At 39.8% G+C, this 19797-nt stretch overlaps 1 protein-coding gene across 10 annotated transcripts; it reads right to left on the reverse strand.

The window, feature by feature from the left end:
- Positions 1-6588: 6588 nt before the first annotated feature.
- On the reverse strand, positions 6589-11781 carry LOC123091909 (uncharacterized). 10 transcript variants are annotated; one of them, XR_006443778.1, is made up of 5 exons: positions 11158-11781; positions 10231-10978; positions 9222-9308; positions 8419-8503; positions 6589-7360 (listed from the first exon to the last, which is right to left on the reverse strand). XR_006443778.1 is itself a non-coding variant. In XM_044513527.1 (5 exons), exons 1-5 carry the CDS (start codon positions 11180-11182, stop codon positions 8444-8446), a joined length of 507 nt encoding a protein of 168 aa, XP_044369462.1. In that variant the 5' UTR covers positions 11183-11781; the 3' UTR covers positions 6589-8443. The 10 variants fall into 10 exon arrangements, 2 of the variants coding, with proteins under 2 accessions (XP_044369462.1, XP_044369463.1); XM_044513527.1 differs by having other exon boundaries at positions 6589-8503; positions 10231-10328; positions 10740-10976; XR_006443773.1 differs by having other exon boundaries at positions 6589-8503; positions 10740-10978.
- Positions 11782-19797: the final 8016 nt, after the last annotated feature.

Genomic DNA, 19797 nt, shown 5'->3' on the forward strand with positions numbered 1-19797 from the left:
ACACAGCAGTGCGCTTGTTTGACAGGCGTAGTGCGGTTATACTGTTTCCCACCCCCACACACCCACACCCCCTAAGATAGATAATTGGGCAAGTCCATACAAGGAAGATGTGTCAGTACAACTATGCCCCTCGGTGCAGTGCTGGTTTTTCTCCTAAATAGATAGATAATGGGGGCAACTCCATATAAGGAAGATGTGTCAGTAGAACTATGCCCATCGGTGCAGTGTGATTATTCTGTTTCCCACCCACATGCACCTTCACTCCCCTAAGATAGATAATGGGGGCAAGTCATGTTACGGACTCGCCTCCACATGGGACGCCGCGGAACGCCGCATTGTCGCCTGCTACGGCTCATTCCTGGCTCGGCCTAGATGGGATGGAGGAGGGGGGTCCTGACCCCCCTTCCCCCCGGCTCGGCCTCGCGCTAACATTGATGTGCGCTCGTTTCACAGGCGCAGTGCGGTTGTTCTATTTCCCACCCCCACACACCCACACCCTCTAAGTTAGATAATGGGGCGTGTCATGTTACGGGCTCGCCTCCGCATGCTACGCCGCGGCACGCCGCATCATCGCCTACTACAGCTCGTTCCTGGCACGGTCTCGCTGGGATAGGGGAAGGGGGTCCCGACCGGCCCCTCCCCCCCTCCCCGGCTCGGCCTCGCGCTAACGCGGCAGTGCGCTCGTTTGACTGGAGCAGTGCGGTTATTCTCTTTCCCACCCCCACGTACCCACACCCCCCATGATAGAGATAATGGGGCAAGTCCATACAAGGAAGATGTGTCAGTACAACTATGCCCCTCGGTGCAGTGCGGTTATTCTGTTTCACACCCCCATGCACCCACACGCACCAAAGATAGATGAAAGGGGCAAGTCATGTTACGGACTCGCCTCTGCATGCGATGCCGCCGCATGCCGCGGCGTCCCCTACTATGGCTCGTTCCTGGCTTGGCCTCACCGGGATGGGGGAGGGGGTGTCCCGACCCCCCCCCCCTGGGCTCGGCCTCGCGCTAACGCGGCAGTGCGCTCGTTTGACAGGTGCAGTGTGGTTATTCTGGTTTTTCATCCATATGTGGCTGCTAGAAAATTAGCAAGTACTACAGCAGAAAAGTTAAGAAGCGTCAGCACCGGCTTATATTCCTCACTGGCAGACTAAAGAATGACAGTACAAGTACAATTGAACTGATAGTCCAGATTTACTAATATAAAAGGTACCAAGAAGAATCAGTTCGCAAATCCATCAAAAATAATATGTCAGACTAAACACAGAAGTTCTACTTTGAATGAACCCTCAGTACAACTTAGTTTACAAGCAAATACTATAATGCTAAAAAATAAACCAGAAAACCTTTGACAATAATCACGACAACAAAAAAGAGAGTCAAAAACTCAATGGCAAATGAATAGTTCGACAAAACTCACAAGAACTACAATGAAAGTATCAGTCCAAATTACTATTGGAGTCAAGTACTAGATTCAAAAAAAATGACCGTCCAAGGACAGGCAAGCCCCAATGCAGGTTGACACTTGAACTCGATCCCACGGCGATACCGTTGGCAAATCCCTAGTAAATCGCCACAATGCAATGCCTGCCAACAAGGGCCCACAGGTCATGACAGAGAGCGAGCGCCATGTATAAGCACTCAGGTAAGTATTCAGAGGAGTTCGACAGGTGGGACTCGGCAGCGCTTATAAACAGGTCGAGAGCCCCCTCACCTAGCGAGGTGGGACTAAACCAAAACCACACGTGCATGCTGCACTGCACAGCCGTGCGGACGACCTATTTGGGCCAAAAACAATGCCTCCAGGGGACGGCCCAATGCAACAGTACAACCCAATACAAAATTCATACCGATCACGCAAGAACCAAATGAAAAGGAACAAATGCATATAATTTAATAATAAGCCTCATAAAATATTCTTCTCAAAAAAAGAATGTAGAAAAGTTCAAACACATGTTCGTTGTAAAAAATTAAAAAATAAACAAATAAAACCTTTTTTAAGGATAACTAAATAAAAGCATACTTCAACGTAGAAGATTGTAACAAAAATTTCAGAAACAAAATTTTAAAATGTTCAACTACTAAAATTCAGAAGGTTCAAGTAAAATTGTACTATGCAACAAGATTAAATTCTTTTTATTTAAAAAAATACTAGAACTATCACTATTCAACTAAAAAAGTAATTTGTGCTCTAAATTCCTGACAATAGTAAGAAAAAATGCTATACAGCAAACGAATGTGGTTGCCATTGACATCCAAAAATAGTTCAGTACTACCATTAACAGCATGCAAGTTCAACAAACTCAACCCAAGGGTTCAACATCCATCATCAGCGTATATGTTTAGACTGCAAGATATGTACATCAGATCAACTTTAAATTGTGCCAATTCAAAAAAATTAAAAAAAAGTTCTGCTTTAGCCAAAACAGGAAGCATTACATTTAAAAAATAGCGCATACAATAACAAACGAACAAAAATATTCCAAACCATCTGGTAATAACATAGAATTCAACCATCTCACATGCATTGTTAAAAAATTACTGCAACATAGTCAAACGCACACAAATCTCACAACCAGCGTCATTTGCCACATTTAAACTTACAACACATAAATTCTGAACATCAGAGGGTCATCTTCCCTACAGAACATAACCATAACCACATCTCCATCCTCAATTTCAGACTCTGCCACAAACTCCTTCCACCCAATATCTAGGTTGATGCAACCATCAAAGTCGATGTGGTAGGCAACTTCCATCAACTGATACCTGTTTTTGTCTGAAGTCTCCATCTCCAGTATCCTAGAACTAGGAGCATAATCCTGATTATGGGTGACATTTTCTGCAAATGGGCAGGGAATAGAAAATAAAGTGAACACCTGACATAACTGAATGTTCACACAGATGTAGGAACTGTTGCATAACAAAGTGAAAATAAATATCTAAACCAAAACAAAAACACCTAACTAACTAGTCATATGACCTGACTAAACTGAAGAAATATACATATCAATACCCCTACAGTAAAACATCTGACAAAATCAGAACAAGGACTATACAAAAATGCATAAATAATGTTGAGTAATGAACAAATACACACACAAATCCCTACTGTTAACTTCTAACAAAAACAAATAAAAATTATAAACAAACTATCTATAAAACTAAACTACAAATTCAGTCCATGGGATTCAAAATGAGACCTACAAAAAGAAGAAAACAAAAAGAATAGAAACACATACCCATGATTCCTCCAAGTCCCCAACCGTCAGGCGGCAAACATAGGGCGCACGAAATCCATGGTTGCTGTACAACAAACACAAAAGTTGCCCACGATGCTGACTCTCGGTGAGCTCCAAACCAGGTTCGTACACACAATCGTTAGCTATGTGCGCCATCTTTGCGAGACATCCGCATGAACATTCCACCATGGGAAACACATGAAAAGGGAACAAAAACAACAGAGAGAAGAGGGAGCAACCTAGATCTGATTCTGGAAGAAGGAAGAAAAAGGAGGGGGAGACTGAGCCACACACCACACATAGATGGATAGAACTTATAGCCAGGAAGACTCGCAGATTATAAAAATAATAAATAGGCAGGTGGGCAGCCAGGTGGTAGAAAATAGTTATTATACAAGCCATACTACATTTGACCCTCAAATCAGTTCAACTTCATATAAAGCAGCAGTTCAACTTCTGATACAGACACCTGCTCCCTCAAAACACAATCTTAAAAACATAAAAATTCAGTACTTCAGTCATAACGATCAAAGAAACGATGCCATTTGGCCCTAGTGGATGGATGTGGAGCCGTGGCTGGTCTTGCCCTAGCCCAACTGATGATCTGAATATGGTTCCTTCCCCTGCCTTCTAGTAAAAGTAGCTGCAGTTCATTGGAGTTGCAAGTATCCATGACCTCGTGCGCGAGGCATCTGTTGAACTCTGCCTCCACTTCCTCCTCGACAGCATGCCGTGCCGTCTGCCTGCGCCTGCGCTTCCTCCTCCTCCTCTACTCTGCTACTGCAAACCTCACATCGACGGCATCCCCCTCCTCCTCTGTGACTTCTCCCAGCTCAGGATCCATCTGGCTTTTCTTTGGTGGCAGCTGGTGGAATGAAAGTGACAGAGGGCTCAGGCTTTATACTCAAAGTGCAAATGTGTTGGGTAGGCAGCCAGTAGAAAATACTTACTCTGATGTCAACGCACGGTAAATACAACTTACACACAAAGCAGTCCAACTACACATACGGCGGCGATTCAAAACAACACTAAAAAACACGCAACTTAATTACACAATTTGACCCGATTACAAGAAATCGTAGGCTACAGTCAGCCACCACAAACCACCTCCGCCAACCACCCCCGCCAACCACCAAATCACATGGAAATCCAGGGTAGAAACAACTCAAGAAACAAAATTGACAACACAAATCTATTCATACAATCCTCATCTCCCTCCCTACAAGGATAATTCAAAAATAAAACATCAGAAAAACAAGAGTGCATTTGCATGGCAGACATGGAAAATGACCAACAACACAGAAACTTCTAATCAAAAATTACAGTTAAAGAATTTGCGAAAAACTCTAACACACCGATAATTCTCACATCCAAATAACACACAAAACAACAAACCGGGTGTAAATTTGACGGCTATGAACACCACGGTAAACACCAACGCCCGCAACACATCCGCCGCCAAATGCCCAAGCCGTCACCTCCGGTGACTTGAGATCGCGAAACACGACCAGGTGAGCACGCGCATGTGCGGAACCCCGTACATGTCTCCTCTGGCAACAAATGGCCAGCAACACCACGGCAGAGAACCCCCGGAAGCTCCCCGTTGAGTCACCCGTTTCCGCCCGCCGAACACACAGGAAGATCAGTTCAGGTAGAAAACCAAGTCAGTCCAACTTGTCACATTCGTCAGTTCAAGTAGGGTAACAAAATAATGTAGATGGCGTTACAAATCTGGTAAAAACCCGCATCTTCCATGTATGTATTGTTTTTTCAAATTCTACCCAATTTAAAAGTAATTTGAAAAACGGTGAAATTCTAGGCAAAACGTATATTTGCTTTTTTTGCAAAAGGTTTGTCGGATTGACGCAAATGATACGGCATTGGAAAGCTATGGAAAATGCGCAACTTTTTCGTATTAAAATATTTTTCTAATTCCTTATGGTTTAAAACGAATTTGAATACGGTCAAATTTGATTTAGAACACGGTTTTTTAAGAAAGTTTGTCGAAATGGGGCAAATAATATATTGTTGAAAAGATTCCGAAAGTGCCAAACTTATCATGTCGAACGTTTTCTCACATTCGCAATTGTTGAAGAGTAATTTGGATTATGGTGAGACTCATCATGTTGTTTTTCCATCAGAAAATAGAGTACTCGTACTGATCTATGTGTGCGTTTGTGCTGATGTATTCTTCAGAGAGTAATTTAGAAAGGTTCCAAAAAATAGTACTTGAACTGATGTCTGTATGGTTTTGTACTTAGCGTGTATGGTTTTGTACTGAGCGTGTGTTTTCACAGTTTTGCTCTTAACTTTTCAATGGTTTACTGTATCATCGTCCCTGAACTTGTGTGGTTTATATCATTGAACTGAATGATATTTTTTTCATTAGTTCACTGTCCATTTTTTCATCACACTTGAGAAAGTCATTGATAGGTTTACTTACTGGGCAGTAACACATGAACTCCTGAGGCAATAATACATGAACTACTAGGAACATAATTTTTCATCAAGCACTTGAAAACATAAACATTACACAAAGAGAAGCACTAGACACTAAATGTAAAAATAACTCCCACATCCATCATATACTGGGGCTTTCACTTGAATAGTAAAATTTGTTTATCCCTCGTAGATCAAAACACAAAACCTGAAGAAAAGAAGTATTGGTTTCTCATTAACATAACAACACACAGGAGCACAAAAGCATAGCTTTTCGCCAATGTCAGTATAGTGCATCGTTGCATTTTTCTCATTCTTGTTGTTGTCTTCCTGGACTGTTGAAAGTTCTCTTCCTAGTCATTTATTGTCATGGCCGACAATGCCTGAAAGTGTTCTTCCAGGTCTCCACTCTCCCAAAATCCGTAAACCGTTAAAAATCAATAGATTTATATATAGAAATGACGAATGAATCTCCTTCAAGATCGATGATGAAGGATGCAATAAATATAATAGACAAAATGCCAAAGCATAGAATAAATGAGAGCAGAAATAAAACAACGCCTTAGTTTTCCCAAGTTTTTCGTGAGCCACCTTGGTTTTTTTTCCTTGTTGATTTTTTCTTCTATGAAGTTATGGTCTTTTTGAATCTGAACAGATGATGGACCATTTTTTTGCTAAATTGTCACACATATTCTAAAGTGGTGAAGGAGCTCATGTCACTACCAAATCAATGGTATTAGAAGTTCATGGAATGTAAGTAAAACAAAACAACTGATTTTCAAGTGCTCCTATGGACTAAATTTAAATTAGAAATTAAACAGAACTTAATTTTTCAAGTGCTCCTATGGGTAGTACATGCACAACCTGGCAAGGCAATGTACAAGTTCATTTGAAACGAACAACCAAGTTCCTGTACAATAAACATTATAAGTTCAGAAAGAAACCTAAAAAGAGTTTTGTACTGTTTCTGCTATAGCAACTATAGCAACAAAGTTAATGTCACAACCACATCAATTAGGATACTAGAAGTTCATGGAATACAACAAACTAATTGGTTTTTAAGTGCTCCTATGAACTGAACCTAAATTGGAAATTGAACAAAACTTAAACGGTGGAAACTTAAAGTAAACCAGCCAGTTTATACGAACTAGTCCTGCTTGAACTGATGTTCCCATTCCACTTGGACGGCTGCCAGTCACCATGGTGTACGTGGAGACTGGCCACAGTAGCAAGGGACACATGCGACGACGCCGAACTCAACCACGGCGAGGCGGCCACCAGTAGCGGATCATCACGGAAGCCCCCGTTGAACGGACTCATGCGATGAATACCTGCATTTCATTTTCATTTTTTGCGTTGCCAAAGTGCTCGTTCCACTTGTGTGTGCTATATGGAGAAGATGGAAACACAAAGGAAATCGGACTCACCATCAAGAAGTAGATGAACAGAAAAGAATACAAAAGATGAACTTGTGCATCTTGTTTTAACTTCGACCTACTAAAAAGGGAACAAATATGAGAGATGAGTTTTTGTCAAGAAGAACTTACCAGGGTTTGGTGTTCAAACTTTTAAATGTTGTGCTACCAGAAATAGAGAATAACATCATGCCTCGACCAGATCAGCGACTTCCTCATGGGCGGCCTCCCATACACCGCGAGGGCAACACATACACACACGAACTGACCCGAATACACAGCATGACCGGCTAGATAAACAAACTGATAAGAATACATATCTTCTTGATTATGAACTGATAAGAATACACAACACGGATAGCTAGCCATGAACTTCTTGAACTCCCCTAAGATAAGGTTTAGGTTTTTAATGGTTTTTTGGTGTTCACGTTCTTTACGAAGTCCCTGACTTCTCGACTATGAACTTACTACATAGAAGGATCCTCAAATACATGTATAACCTGACAGGAGCTGACAGAAAATGTTACAGCAAATGGCATTTTTACTCAACATAATCATACAATCATATCTTGTAATACATCCATCACGATGGAATCAAATGCACAGTAAAATGGCAGCATTACACATACTCGAGAACTAACAGATTATTCCTTAGTTACTCTGATCAACTTCAGTTTTCTTCAGAAATTGGATGAAAAATAGCATCGGCTATGTTATAAATTTTTTGCTTCTCTAGCACACTTGTTGGGACTATTGTTCATCACACGGTGAACCTCTTTTTTCTGTTTTTCTTGACTACCATAGAATAAAATATTGAACTATTTTCTATAAGTATAGTTTTTATTTTTTTAATAATTGTTCAACGAACCTCCCCGCCTCATGAGTTTGAACTTATGAATTTATTAGAAATGAACTTGTGTGAGACCTTTTCTTTGCATAGCGTACTACCATTTTTTTGTTTAGTTTTTCATACATAGTGAACTGTCATATAATTTTGAGCAAAGTTTTTTGATCCTTTTTAAGTTTGAAAAATGAACTTTTTTCCTACGCTATTGCTGTTTTTGCATGGTCGTCTTACGTTCCTTATGTACTTGAACTGATTAAAGTTTGAAGATTTGAACTTATATTTTCTTAAGTATCGACTATGCAAAATATATAAATCCATTTTTCTTAAGTATAGACAACGTAGCCAGAGGAAGATCTATAGAAAAATCAAAAGAGAAATTTTGATAAGAACATTACAAGTTTGAAACCATTCAAGAATTAAGTTCCTATGGCTAGTATAAGTAAAAGTAATTTTCGTACTCCACATGTAGTAATACCTGGACTTGCTGTCACATGTGTTCTTCATAGTAAATCGAGGCAAATGAGATGGTGATCATTCTCTTCATTTTCTTTTTCTATATCCTGCATCAGTTCAAAAATCCAATACAAGTTTCCGTTCAAAAGAGAATTTCATTCATGCCTTGACTGACTAGCAGTAATTAAATAATCAAAAATAAGTTTTTTCTAACCATTTTATGTACTATAAATCACTCCAAATAATCTAGCATTTAGTAACGACTATTAATCAGATGAACAAATGAGGTTGTTAACGAGCCAATTAACGATAAAAATGAAGTCAGCTAATAAGTTACTAGCCGAAACAAATTTCTGTGTTTTGAAGCAGCAGCAATAGTTGTACTGAGGGAGACATCCATGGGTGATATATAGTTAAACTTGCATGACGTGCAAATAAGAGCATGACTTCTGTACTTACTAGACGAGCATGACTTCTGTACTTACTAGACAATACTACGCGAACAAGTATAATGCTATGTGAACTTTTTTGATGGATGACCTTTTAGTTTTTATTATCAGTACTTGTTGAAAATAAATATTTAAACCACCAGACTTGAATGTGGGAATCAAAATTCAGAAGAGCGGCATCTCAACAGGGATTACACTAGCTTTGACATTCTAACAATAGTGAGGGCTCAAATGCCAGGTAATGTACAGTAACTGAAAAGGCATCATTTTCCTGACATTCGGTTCTGAAACTATGTGGACCTAAGTAATTATTGGCAGTCAAGAAATGTACAAGTTGCATATATTTCTGCCTAGTTAATTATGCTAGCAAGCTTACCAAGTCAAAAAAAATTCTTGAGAATAATCTGGTCAGGATCCAAACTTTTTCAGTGAACATGCGGCACAAATTGGATAAAAAGGAAACCTGTAACAAATAATTTTCATTTCCGTAAGCAGAGACAATCAGGAAAAGACACCGACTTTCAACAAGAAATGTGTATTAGGTGTTTTTTTCAAACACCCGCACACCAAAATTACTGCAGTTTCAACTGTACACGGAAACATGCAGGTTTTAGATTTAGAAGTGCCATTGGAGGTTTCAAAAGTTTCATCTAGAGTGGCACATGTAGTTATGCAACTAGAAAAATTATATATATAGGAAAAGAAACTTATTCCGACAAACTGGAGCTAGGAACACAATATTTGTCTTTCAGGCAGAAGTACAAACACCGACAGGCAGAAATGCTATTAACTTTTCGCTCCCCTGCATTAATATTTGTACACAAAGACTTGTAGTCCTGTCAGGAGCATTCATACTCTTTGAATCTTTTTTTGTTCTCTGTATTTTCATGTGGTTTCTTATATGAACCTTTTTAAAATCTGAATTCCTCGTGATGATATTTGCAAGCCTTCTGAGACGATGTTGCTGAACTTGCGTTCGATTGCATTTGTACTTGAAGGAATTTTTACTAAACACCACAATCATCTACTTGTATTCATCATTTACTGCTATGACTAGTTGGAAGGATAACAGACCAATCGAGTGGCATGAGTTACGGTGACCCATTACACATAAAATTTGAACTTCTTTTTCTACTAAGAGGGTTGGGCGTGTTTTTTGTTTTGAACTAGTAGTGGTCTTGGTTTTGAGTTTATCTGGTAGCACTACATTATTTCAGTCAGCTCGATCTTCATCAGTACTAGAATGACTAGACAAGAAGTTTCGATTTGTAGCAGCACACACACCAAACTTACAGAATTTTTCTTTAACTTTTTTAGGTGTTTGCATCAGTACTAGTATGATTGGAAAAATATTTCAGATTTGTAGCAGCACACATGAAACTTACAGAATTTTTTGGAAATGTACGAGTTCTGATTTTTTGAACTCCTCCAATGGTTGCACATGAACTGAGAAATATAGCGACTAAAGGTACATCATTTTGACCTGAAAAGCAACTTGACTGAAAATTGACATACACATCCAAAATTTCAAAACTACAATACCTGCCCTATGTTTTTCTGCTACTACACTATCAAAACTTTTATTCAAAACGTCTCTGAACTTTAAACCTCAATCTTCCCTCAACTGTAATTTTCATTTCGAAAAAAAAGCATCCAAAAAGCAAAAGCACAAACTGTACAAAAGGTTTTAGACATCAAACCAGTAGAGAATTGAATAGGCATCCGGCAGCAACTTGCTAAGCATAGCATGAGTCATACACATACGCATTTCAGCCGATGATGAAGCGAGCTAGCAATCATCCATCAAGATGCTCTTTTTTGGCTCACTAAGCTTGACAGGGGAGGAGCTGTACTTGTCGCAACATCACTACTTGAACTGGTGTGAGTACCATACCTGGACGGACGGGCAGAAGGGATACGGTCTGGCGCTTCGCATGGAGTAGGCAAGAGGAGGGGGCATCCACAGGACGTGTTTGGAGTACCACGCGCCGCTGGATGGTGGCTGGAGGGGCGTTGCGGCTAGGTGGTGCGGCGGTTCGGACAACGGCATCTAGGCTTGTCTGCCGGTGGCGCTGTGGAAGACAAGTGGAGCAAGCCCGTAGTGCAGTTGAAGCCAAGGGGAGCATGCCGTCTCTAGCAATTTTCAAGCACAACTTAGCTACAAATAAACGATGAACAGAGCAAAGCTAGTAGTCCAGTGCACTGAGACATTGTAGCAAACACTTGGCGTGCATCCAAAAATGTGATTTTTTTATTAGTGAATCGCCGTTGTTTCTTTCATCAAACTAGCACTGAAGAATTTCATGTCTTACCGAGTGTTAAGGGAAACAAAACCATAGACGATGTTGTTTGCTAGCGCATATGCAACACGATGACCTCGTCAGAGAAGCAGCACCGGTAGGATCCAACAAATTATGTCAAGGGACCGAGCTTGTGGGTGAGGACAGCAGGAGGGGGCGGCAGTGCAGGGGTGGTGGAGCGGGAAGGTCAAGTACGAGGCAGCGAGCGGAGGACCTCGAAGAGATGAGGGGGCTGGGAGGAATAACAGAAGGAGGGAGGCCTGCGGCGCTAAATTGACATGCGATGGGAGCGGAGATGTGTTGTAGAGTCGAGGGCAGTGCTGGTCTCGCCGGACCGAAGGCGTGATGGTGGTAGGTGGGGATCGGAGGCACTGGGGTTGGGGTCGCCGGGGATGGGGCGCGCGGGGGCTAGGGGTCGCCGGGGATGCGGCGCGCCGAGGTTGCAGGTCGCTGGGGATGCGGCGCGCCGGGGTTGCGGGTCATCGGGGATGGAGTGTGCCGGGGTTGCAGGTCCTCGGGGATGCGACGCGCCGGGGTTGCGGGTCGCCGGGCCTGGAGTGTGCTGGGGTAGCCGCCGCCGAAGATGGGGCATGACGGGATTGGTGGGGCGGGAGGTGGGGTGTCGTGTGCGGGAGGGGCCAGAGTCAAGAGGGAGGTGGTGGCATGGGCTTTAGCGCGCCCTTAAAGAAGCCAAACTGTTACTACTAACAGAATAGTCCAGCCCGTTTTACTTATATAGGAGTAGGATTTTCTACAATAACTTGCCACGGAACTAGTTAAGGTTTTCGACGGTGTAAAAGTTCTTAAAAATCCTGAAAAAAATACTAAAGCAACACACCTATAATATAACATGATCCAACGAAGGGATTGAAAAAATATGGCTATATGTGTCCTGGGCAAAAAGAACAAATGTTCAATATATATTGATCCTGCAGTGAGCTGAAATGCTTGTTTTTTTCGCCAAGGACACATAAATGCATATTTTCACAATTACACCGTTGGATCATCTTATAATATTAGAGTTAGACTCCCCTATTTATTTCATATTTTTTACTTACTTTTAAACTTTTAAATATTTAGCAAGCCTTAACTAGTTCTGTGGCAAGCTATGATAGACACAGTTTTACCTATAGGTCTATCAACCTATATATGAAATTTTCAATATATATAGTAGCCCTATCAACCTATATATGAAAATTTTAAAATTCTCTTACATTATATAGTAGGCCTATCAACCTACATGAATTAGATGACGTCACACTCAATGAACAATCATCGGTTTATGAAATGCCCTCTTCTCACCGTCCTGGCCCACCAAAAATCCCTCCCCTTCCTGTGCGCGATTCCCGCCCGACGCCAGCTGCACGCATTCATGCAGAGCCAACTCCTCTGCCGAGCGTTGCCTGCATTGGTTGACTGACATGCAGGCCAGGTACCCAACGGGCCCACACATCAGTGGACACGGTATCGTACTTCAGAGTCGAGGGCACCGCTTGTTGCATGCCCGACTGAACATACCTCCTTGCCGCATTCAAACGCATCCATGAAACCCATTTGGAAGCCGAGAAAGCCAATCCGGCCACACGTCTGTTCTTGACCGGGCCGGCATTAAATGCCGCGTGAACCAAGCTCTGATGCCTACTACGCAACATTTCTTCTTGTAGACGTTGTTGGGCCTCCAAGTGCTGAGTTGTGTAGGACAGTAGCAATTTTCCCTCAACTGGATTACCTAAGGTTTATCAATCCGTGGGAGGCATGGGATGAGATGGTCTCTCTCAAACAACCCTGCAACCAAATAACAAAGAGTCTTTAGTGTCCTCAACACACCCAATACAATGATAAATTGTATAGGTGCACTAGTTCAGCGAAGAGATGGTGATACAGGTGTAGTATGGATAGTAGATATAGGTTTTTGTAATCTGAAAATACAAAAACAACAAGGTAACTAGTAACAAAAGTGAGCAAAATTGGTATTGCAATGCTTGAAAACAAGGCCTAGGGTTCATACTTCCACTAGTGCAAAGTCGCTCAACAACTATAACATAATTAGATCATATAACAATACCTCAACGTGCAATAAAGAATCACTCCAAAGTTCCTATCGGACAACATAGGACGAAAACGTGCAGCAACCCCTATGCATAGATTACCCCAATGTCGCCTTGGGAATCCGCGAGTTGAGTGCCAAAACATACATCAAGTGAATCAATAGAACATCCCATTGTCACCACAGATATCCCATCGCAAGACATACATCAAGTGTTCTCAAATCTAATACTCAATCCAACATAAAAAAACTCAAAAAGCAAGACTCAATTCATCACAACAAGAGATAGAGAGGGAAGAAACACCATATGATCCAACTATAATAACAAAGCTCACGGTACATCAAGATCATGCCAAATCAAGAACACAAGAGAGAGAGAGAGATCAAAAACATAGCTACTGGTACATACCCTTAGCCCCGAGGGTGAAGTACTCCCTCCTCGTCATGGAAACCGCCGGGATGATAAAGATGGCCTACGGTGATGGTTTCCTCCTCCGGCAGGGTGCCGGAACGGGCTCCTGATTGGTTTTTCATGGCTACAGAGGCTTGCAGTGGCGGAACTTCCGATCTGGGGTTCTTTTCAGAGGTTTCTATATTTATAAGAATTTTTGGCGTCGGAAACAAGTCAAGGAGGTGCCCGGCGTGCCCACAAGCCCTCAGGGTGCGCCCCCTAGCTTGTGGACTCCTCGGGACTCTTCTGGTCCATTTCCGATGCTTTGGGGGTCTCTTTTGGTCCATAAAAAATCGTCGTAAATTTTTAGCTCATTTGGACTCCGTTTGATATTCCTTTTCTGTAAAACTCAAAAACAAGGAAAAAACAAAAATTGGCACTGGGCTCTAGCTTAATAGGTTAGTCCCAATAATAATATAAAATAGCATATTAATGCATATAAAACATCCAAAACAGATAATATAATAGCATGGAACAATAAAAAATTATAGATATGTTGGAGACGTATCAAGCATCCCCAAGCTTAATTCCTGGTTGTCCTCGAGTAGGTAAATGATAAAACAGAATTTTTGATGTGGAATGCTATGTAACATATTTATCCATGTAATCTTCTTTATTGTGGCATGAATATTCAGATCCATAAGATTCAAAACAAAATTTTAATATTGACATAAAAAAATACTTCAAGCATACTAATAATGCAATCATGTCTTCTCAAAATAACATGGCCAAAGAAAGTTATCCCTACAAAATCATATAGTCTGGCTATGCTCTATCTTCATCACACAAAGTATTTCATTATGCACAATCCCGATGACAAGCCAAGCAATTGTTTCATACTTTTGATGTTCTCAAACTTTTTCAACTTTCACGCAAACATGAGCATGAGCCATGAGTATAGCACTATAGGTGGAATAGAATATGGTGGTTGTGGAGAAGACAAAAGGAAGGATATAGTCTCACATCAACTACGTGTATCAATGGACTATGAACATGCCCATCAATAGATATAAATGTGAGTGAGTAGGGATTGTCATGCAATGAATGCACTAGAGCTATAAGTGTATGAAATCTCAAAAGAAACTAAGTGGGTGTGCATCCAACTCGGTTGCTCACAAAGACCTAGCGCAATTTGAGGAAGCCCATCATTGGAATATACAAGCCAAGTTCTATAATGAAAAAGTTCCACTACTTTATGAAAGTGACAACATAGGAGACTCTCTATCGTGAAGAATATGGTGCTACTTCGATGCACAAGTGTGGAAAAAGGATAGTAGCATTGCCCCTTCTCTCTTTTCTCTTATTTTTTTTATTTTGGGCTCTTTGGCCTCTTTTTTATTTTATTTTTTCTCTTTTTTTATTTTATTTTTCATCCGGAGTCTCATCCTGACTTATGGGGGGTCATAGTATTCATCATACTTTCCTCACATGGGACAATGCTCTAATAATGATGGTCATCACACTTTTATTTACTTACAACTCAAAAATTACAACTCGATACTAGAACAAAGATATGACTCTATATGAATGCCTCCGGCCGTGTACCGGGATGTGCAATGATCAAGAGTGACAAGTATAAAAGATATGAATGGTGTCCAAGCCACAAATACTATGCCAACTACATGATCATGCAAAGCAACATGACAATGATGGTATGTGTCATAATAAACCGAATGGTGGAAGTTGCATGGCTATATACCTCGGAATGGCTATGGAAATTCCATAATAGGTAGGTATGGTAGATGTTTTGAGGAAGGATATATGGTGGGGTTAATGCACCGGCGAAAGTTGTGCGGTACTAGAGAGGCTAGCAATGGTGGAAGGGTGAGAGTGCGTATAATCCATGGACTCAACATTAGTCATAGAGAACTCACATACTTATTGCAAAACTTTATTGGCCATCCAAGCAAAGTACTAATACGCATGCTCCCAGGGGGATAGATTGGTAGGAAAATACCATTGCTCATCCCCGCCCGCCACTCATAAGGAAGACAATCAAAAAATAAATCATGCTCCGACTTCACCACGTCACGGTTCACCATACGTGCATGCTACGGGAATCACAAACTTTAACACAAGTATTTCTACCAATCCACAACTACTCACTAGCATGACTCTAATATCGCCATCTTTATATCTCAGAACAATCATAAGGAATCAAACTTCTCATAGTATTCAACACTCTTTATATGAAAGATTTTATTATATCCCTCTTGGATGCCCATCATATTAGGACTAAATTCACAACCTAAGAAAATTACCATGCCGTTTAAAGACTCTCAAAATAATATAAGGGAAGCATGAGAGTTCATCAATTTCTTCAAAATAAAACCACCGCCGTGCTCTAAAATTATATAAGTGAAGCACTAGAGCAAACTGCCTAGCTCAAAAGATATAAGTGAAGCACATAGAGTATTCTAATAAATTCATGATTAATGCGTGTCCCCCTCTAAAGGTGTGTACAGCAAAGTATGATTGTGGCAAACTAAAAAGCAAAGACTCGCTTCATACAGGACGCTCCAAGAAAAACACATACCATGTGGTGAATAAAAATATAGCCTCAAGTAAATTTACCGATGAACGAAGACGAAAGAGGGGATGCCATCCGGGGCATCCCCAAGATTAGATGTTTGGTTGCCCTTGAATATTACCTTGGGGTGCTTTGGTCATCTCCAAGCTTAGGCTCTTGCCACTCCTTATTCCATAGTCCATCAAATCTTTACCCAAAACTTGAAAAGTTCAAACACAAAGCTCAACAAAAAAACTCGTAAGCTCCGTTAGTATAATAAAGCAAATCACCACTTAGGTATTGTTGTGAACTCATTATAAATTTTTATTGGTGTTATATCTAGTGTATTCCAACTTCTCCATGGTTCATACCCTCCGATACTACTCATAGATTCATCAAAATAAGCAAACAACACACTAAAAACAGAATCTGTCAAAAACAAAACAGTCTGTAGTGATCTGAAAACTTTGTATACTTCTATAACTCCAAAAATTCTGAAAAATTAGTAAAACCTAGGCAATTTATATATCAATCTTTTGCAAAACTAATCAGATCCAAATCACGTTTCTGTGAATTTCTAAAATTATTTTACTGCGTGCAAAAGTTTCTGTTTTTCAGCAAGATCAAATCAACTATCACCATAGATCATCCCAAAGGCCCTACTTGGATCAAACACTAATTAAACAGTAAAACACAATTAATACAAAAGTAATATTATGTATTTATTCAAGAATAGAAGCAAAAACAAAAAAACTATTGGGTTGCCTCCCAACAAGTGCTTTTCTTTAATGCCTTTTAGCTAGGCATGATGATTTCAATGATGCTCACATAAAAGATAAGAATTGAATCTCAAAGAGAGCATCATGAAGCATATACTATCACATTTAAGCCTAACCCACTTCCTATGCATATGGATTTTGTGAACAAACAATTTATGGGAACAAGAATCAACTAGCATACAAAGACAAAACAACTATAGCTTAAAAACTCTCAACACATAGAGAGGAAACTTGGTATTATTGAGATATGTAAAAGCATATGTTCCTCTCTCATAATAATTTTCAGTACCATCGTGAATGAATTCAGCAATATAACCACCACATAAAGCATTCTTTTCATGATCTACATGCATAGAAATTTTACTACTCTCCACGTAAGCAAATTTATTCTCATGAATGGTAGTGGGACCATCATAACAAACTCGAATACTATAAATTGTTTCCACAACAGAAGAGTAATGTTCAAAAAAAAGGTAATAATAATTATGACAAGTTTTATAAATATAACCATCACTACTTTTTATAACATAAGTGTCATCACAATAATCATCATAAGTAGCAACTTTATTCTCATCATAATCAATTGAGACCTCTTCCAAGATAGTGGATTCATTACTAAATAAAGTCATGACCTATCCAAATCCAATTTTATCATTATAATAAGATTCAACACCCTCCAATTATTATCTAAAGTTGACACTCTTCCAAACTGACTTTCATAAATATTGCAGTCATCACACATAGGAGGCATGCTATCATCATAATAAATTTGCACATCAAAACTTGGGGGACTAAGAATATCACCTTCATGAAACATAGCATCCCCAAGCTTGGGACAAACATTAATTGCAGCAAATAAATTCTCAAACATGACATTCTCATCAAACATAGCATCCCCAAGCTTGTGACTTTTCATATCATAAGCATAATCACTCTCATCATTAATAGTAAGAATAGCACCAATTCTATATCAATTATTATCATCACAACTTTCTAAGTTGGTACCAAAAAGATTTTCAGGATTGTAAGAAGTATCATTATTTTCCCAATAATAATCATCACGATGAGTAATAGGCATAACAAAATCATCCTCAATAGTTTCTTCGGACATTGTATGATAAGACAAAGAATCACTATCATCCTCAAGTATATCATCTTCCACATGTATTTTTGATTCACTCTCATAAGGCATAACAATAATAGGAGCAACATCATTTGGGAGGGATACCTTTTTACCTTTGCTTCTCTGTCTTTGTTTTTCTTCTCCACGTCATGTGTGGGTTTAACCAACTTTTTGGTGCTCCTTATTGATGAGATTGGTTGCATAGGGAACTCATTCTGTAACCTGTTTCACCACGAGAGACAATAGGAGGGAAAGTGGAAATCTTTACCCTTTCATTAGTACTTTTATATTCTAGTGGTTTTCCCATCTTCTTATAGTTTGCAATATAAGCATTTTACTTGCAATTTACCATGCAAAACATATATATTTCTTTAAGAGTAGTTTCAACATGGTCGGTCAATATGAATGCTTCAAACCAACTATTTTTATGTGACAATTCCCCCAAAAAATAAACAAAGTTCATTATAAAGTTCAGGAGTGATCAAGTTATTGCTATTTTCAGACACGATTCGGTCATGGAAAAGTGTGCATTCGTAATTAAGGTGACCAACTCTATTGCAAAGTTCACAGGTAATGGGATGAAGAGAGCATTTTGTAGCAAATTTATCTATCACCTTAAGCGACCAATTGGTTTCATCATGTTTATGCTTCTTACACAATCTATAATCCCTATAAGGCATGTCTTCATAAACTCTATGCACTCAACAAAAATTGGCATGCTTATAAGAAACTCCTTTATCATGACTAGTGCAATCATCATTAGTATCATGAATATTCATAGCAAGCACACTAACAACATTGCAATCATGCTCATCATTCAAAGATTGAGTGCCAAACATTTTACTAACTTCTTCTTCTAACACTTTAGTGCAATTTTCCTTTCCATCATTTTCACGGAAGACATTAAAAAGATGAAGCATATGAGGCAACAAAATTCCATTTTTTAGTTTTCTTTTATGGACTAAACTAGTGATAAAACAAGAAACTAAAATATTCAATTGCAAGATCTAAAGATATACCTTCAAGCACTCACCTCCCCAGCAATAGCGCCAGAAAAGAGCTTGATGTCTACTACGCAACCTTTCTCCTTGTAGATGTTGTTGGGCCTCCAAGTGCAGGGTTTTGTAGAATAGTAGCAATTTTCCCTCAAGTGGATGACCTAAGGTCTATCAATCCGTGGGAGGCGTAGGACGAAGATGTTCTCTCTCAAACAACCCTTCAACCAAATAACAAAGGGTCTCTTGTGTCCCCAACACACCCAATACAATGGTAAATTGTATAGGTGCACTAGTTCGTCGAAGAGATGGTGATAGAAGTGTAGTATGGATAGTAGATACATGTTTTTCTAATCTGAAAATATAAAAACAGCAAGGTAACTAGTAACAAAAGTGAGAAAAAATGGTATTGCAATGCTTGAAAACAAGGCCTAGGGTAACATAATTAGATCATATAACAATCCCTCAACGTGCAACAAAGAATCACTCCAAAGTTCCTATCAGAGAACGTAGGACAAAAACGTTCATCAACCCCTATGCATAGATTACCCCAATGTCACCTCGGGAATCTGTGAGTTGAGTGCCAAAACATACATCAAGTGAATCAATAAAACATCCCATTGTCACCATAGATATCCCATCGCAAGACATACATCAAGTGTTTTCAAATCCAACATAACAAAACCTCAAAGAGCAAGACTCGGTTCATCACAACAAGAGATAGAGAGGAAGAAACACCATATGATCC

This window comes from Triticum aestivum, chromosome 4B, assembly GCF_018294505.1.
Source record: "Triticum aestivum cultivar Chinese Spring chromosome 4B, IWGSC CS RefSeq v2.1, whole genome shotgun sequence".
NCBI classification, from domain to species: Eukaryota; Viridiplantae; Streptophyta; class Magnoliopsida; order Poales; family Poaceae; genus Triticum; species Triticum aestivum.

What these genes read in the sequence shown, in the direction of transcription:
- LOC123091909 (XM_044513527.1), bottom strand. Translation starts at nt 11,182, where the DNA reads ATGGTTTTGTTTCCCTTAACACTCG. An exon ending in TTTGTTTCCCTTAACACTCG is followed by an intron (nt 10,977 to 11,157) that starts GTAAGACATGAA and finishes AAATTGCTAGAG; the next exon opens with ACGGCATGCTCCCCTTGGCT. An exon ending in GTACATTTCCAAAAAATTCT is followed by an intron (nt 9,309 to 10,230) that starts GTAAGTTTCATG and finishes TATTTGTTACAG; the next exon opens with GTTTCCTTTTTATCCAATTT.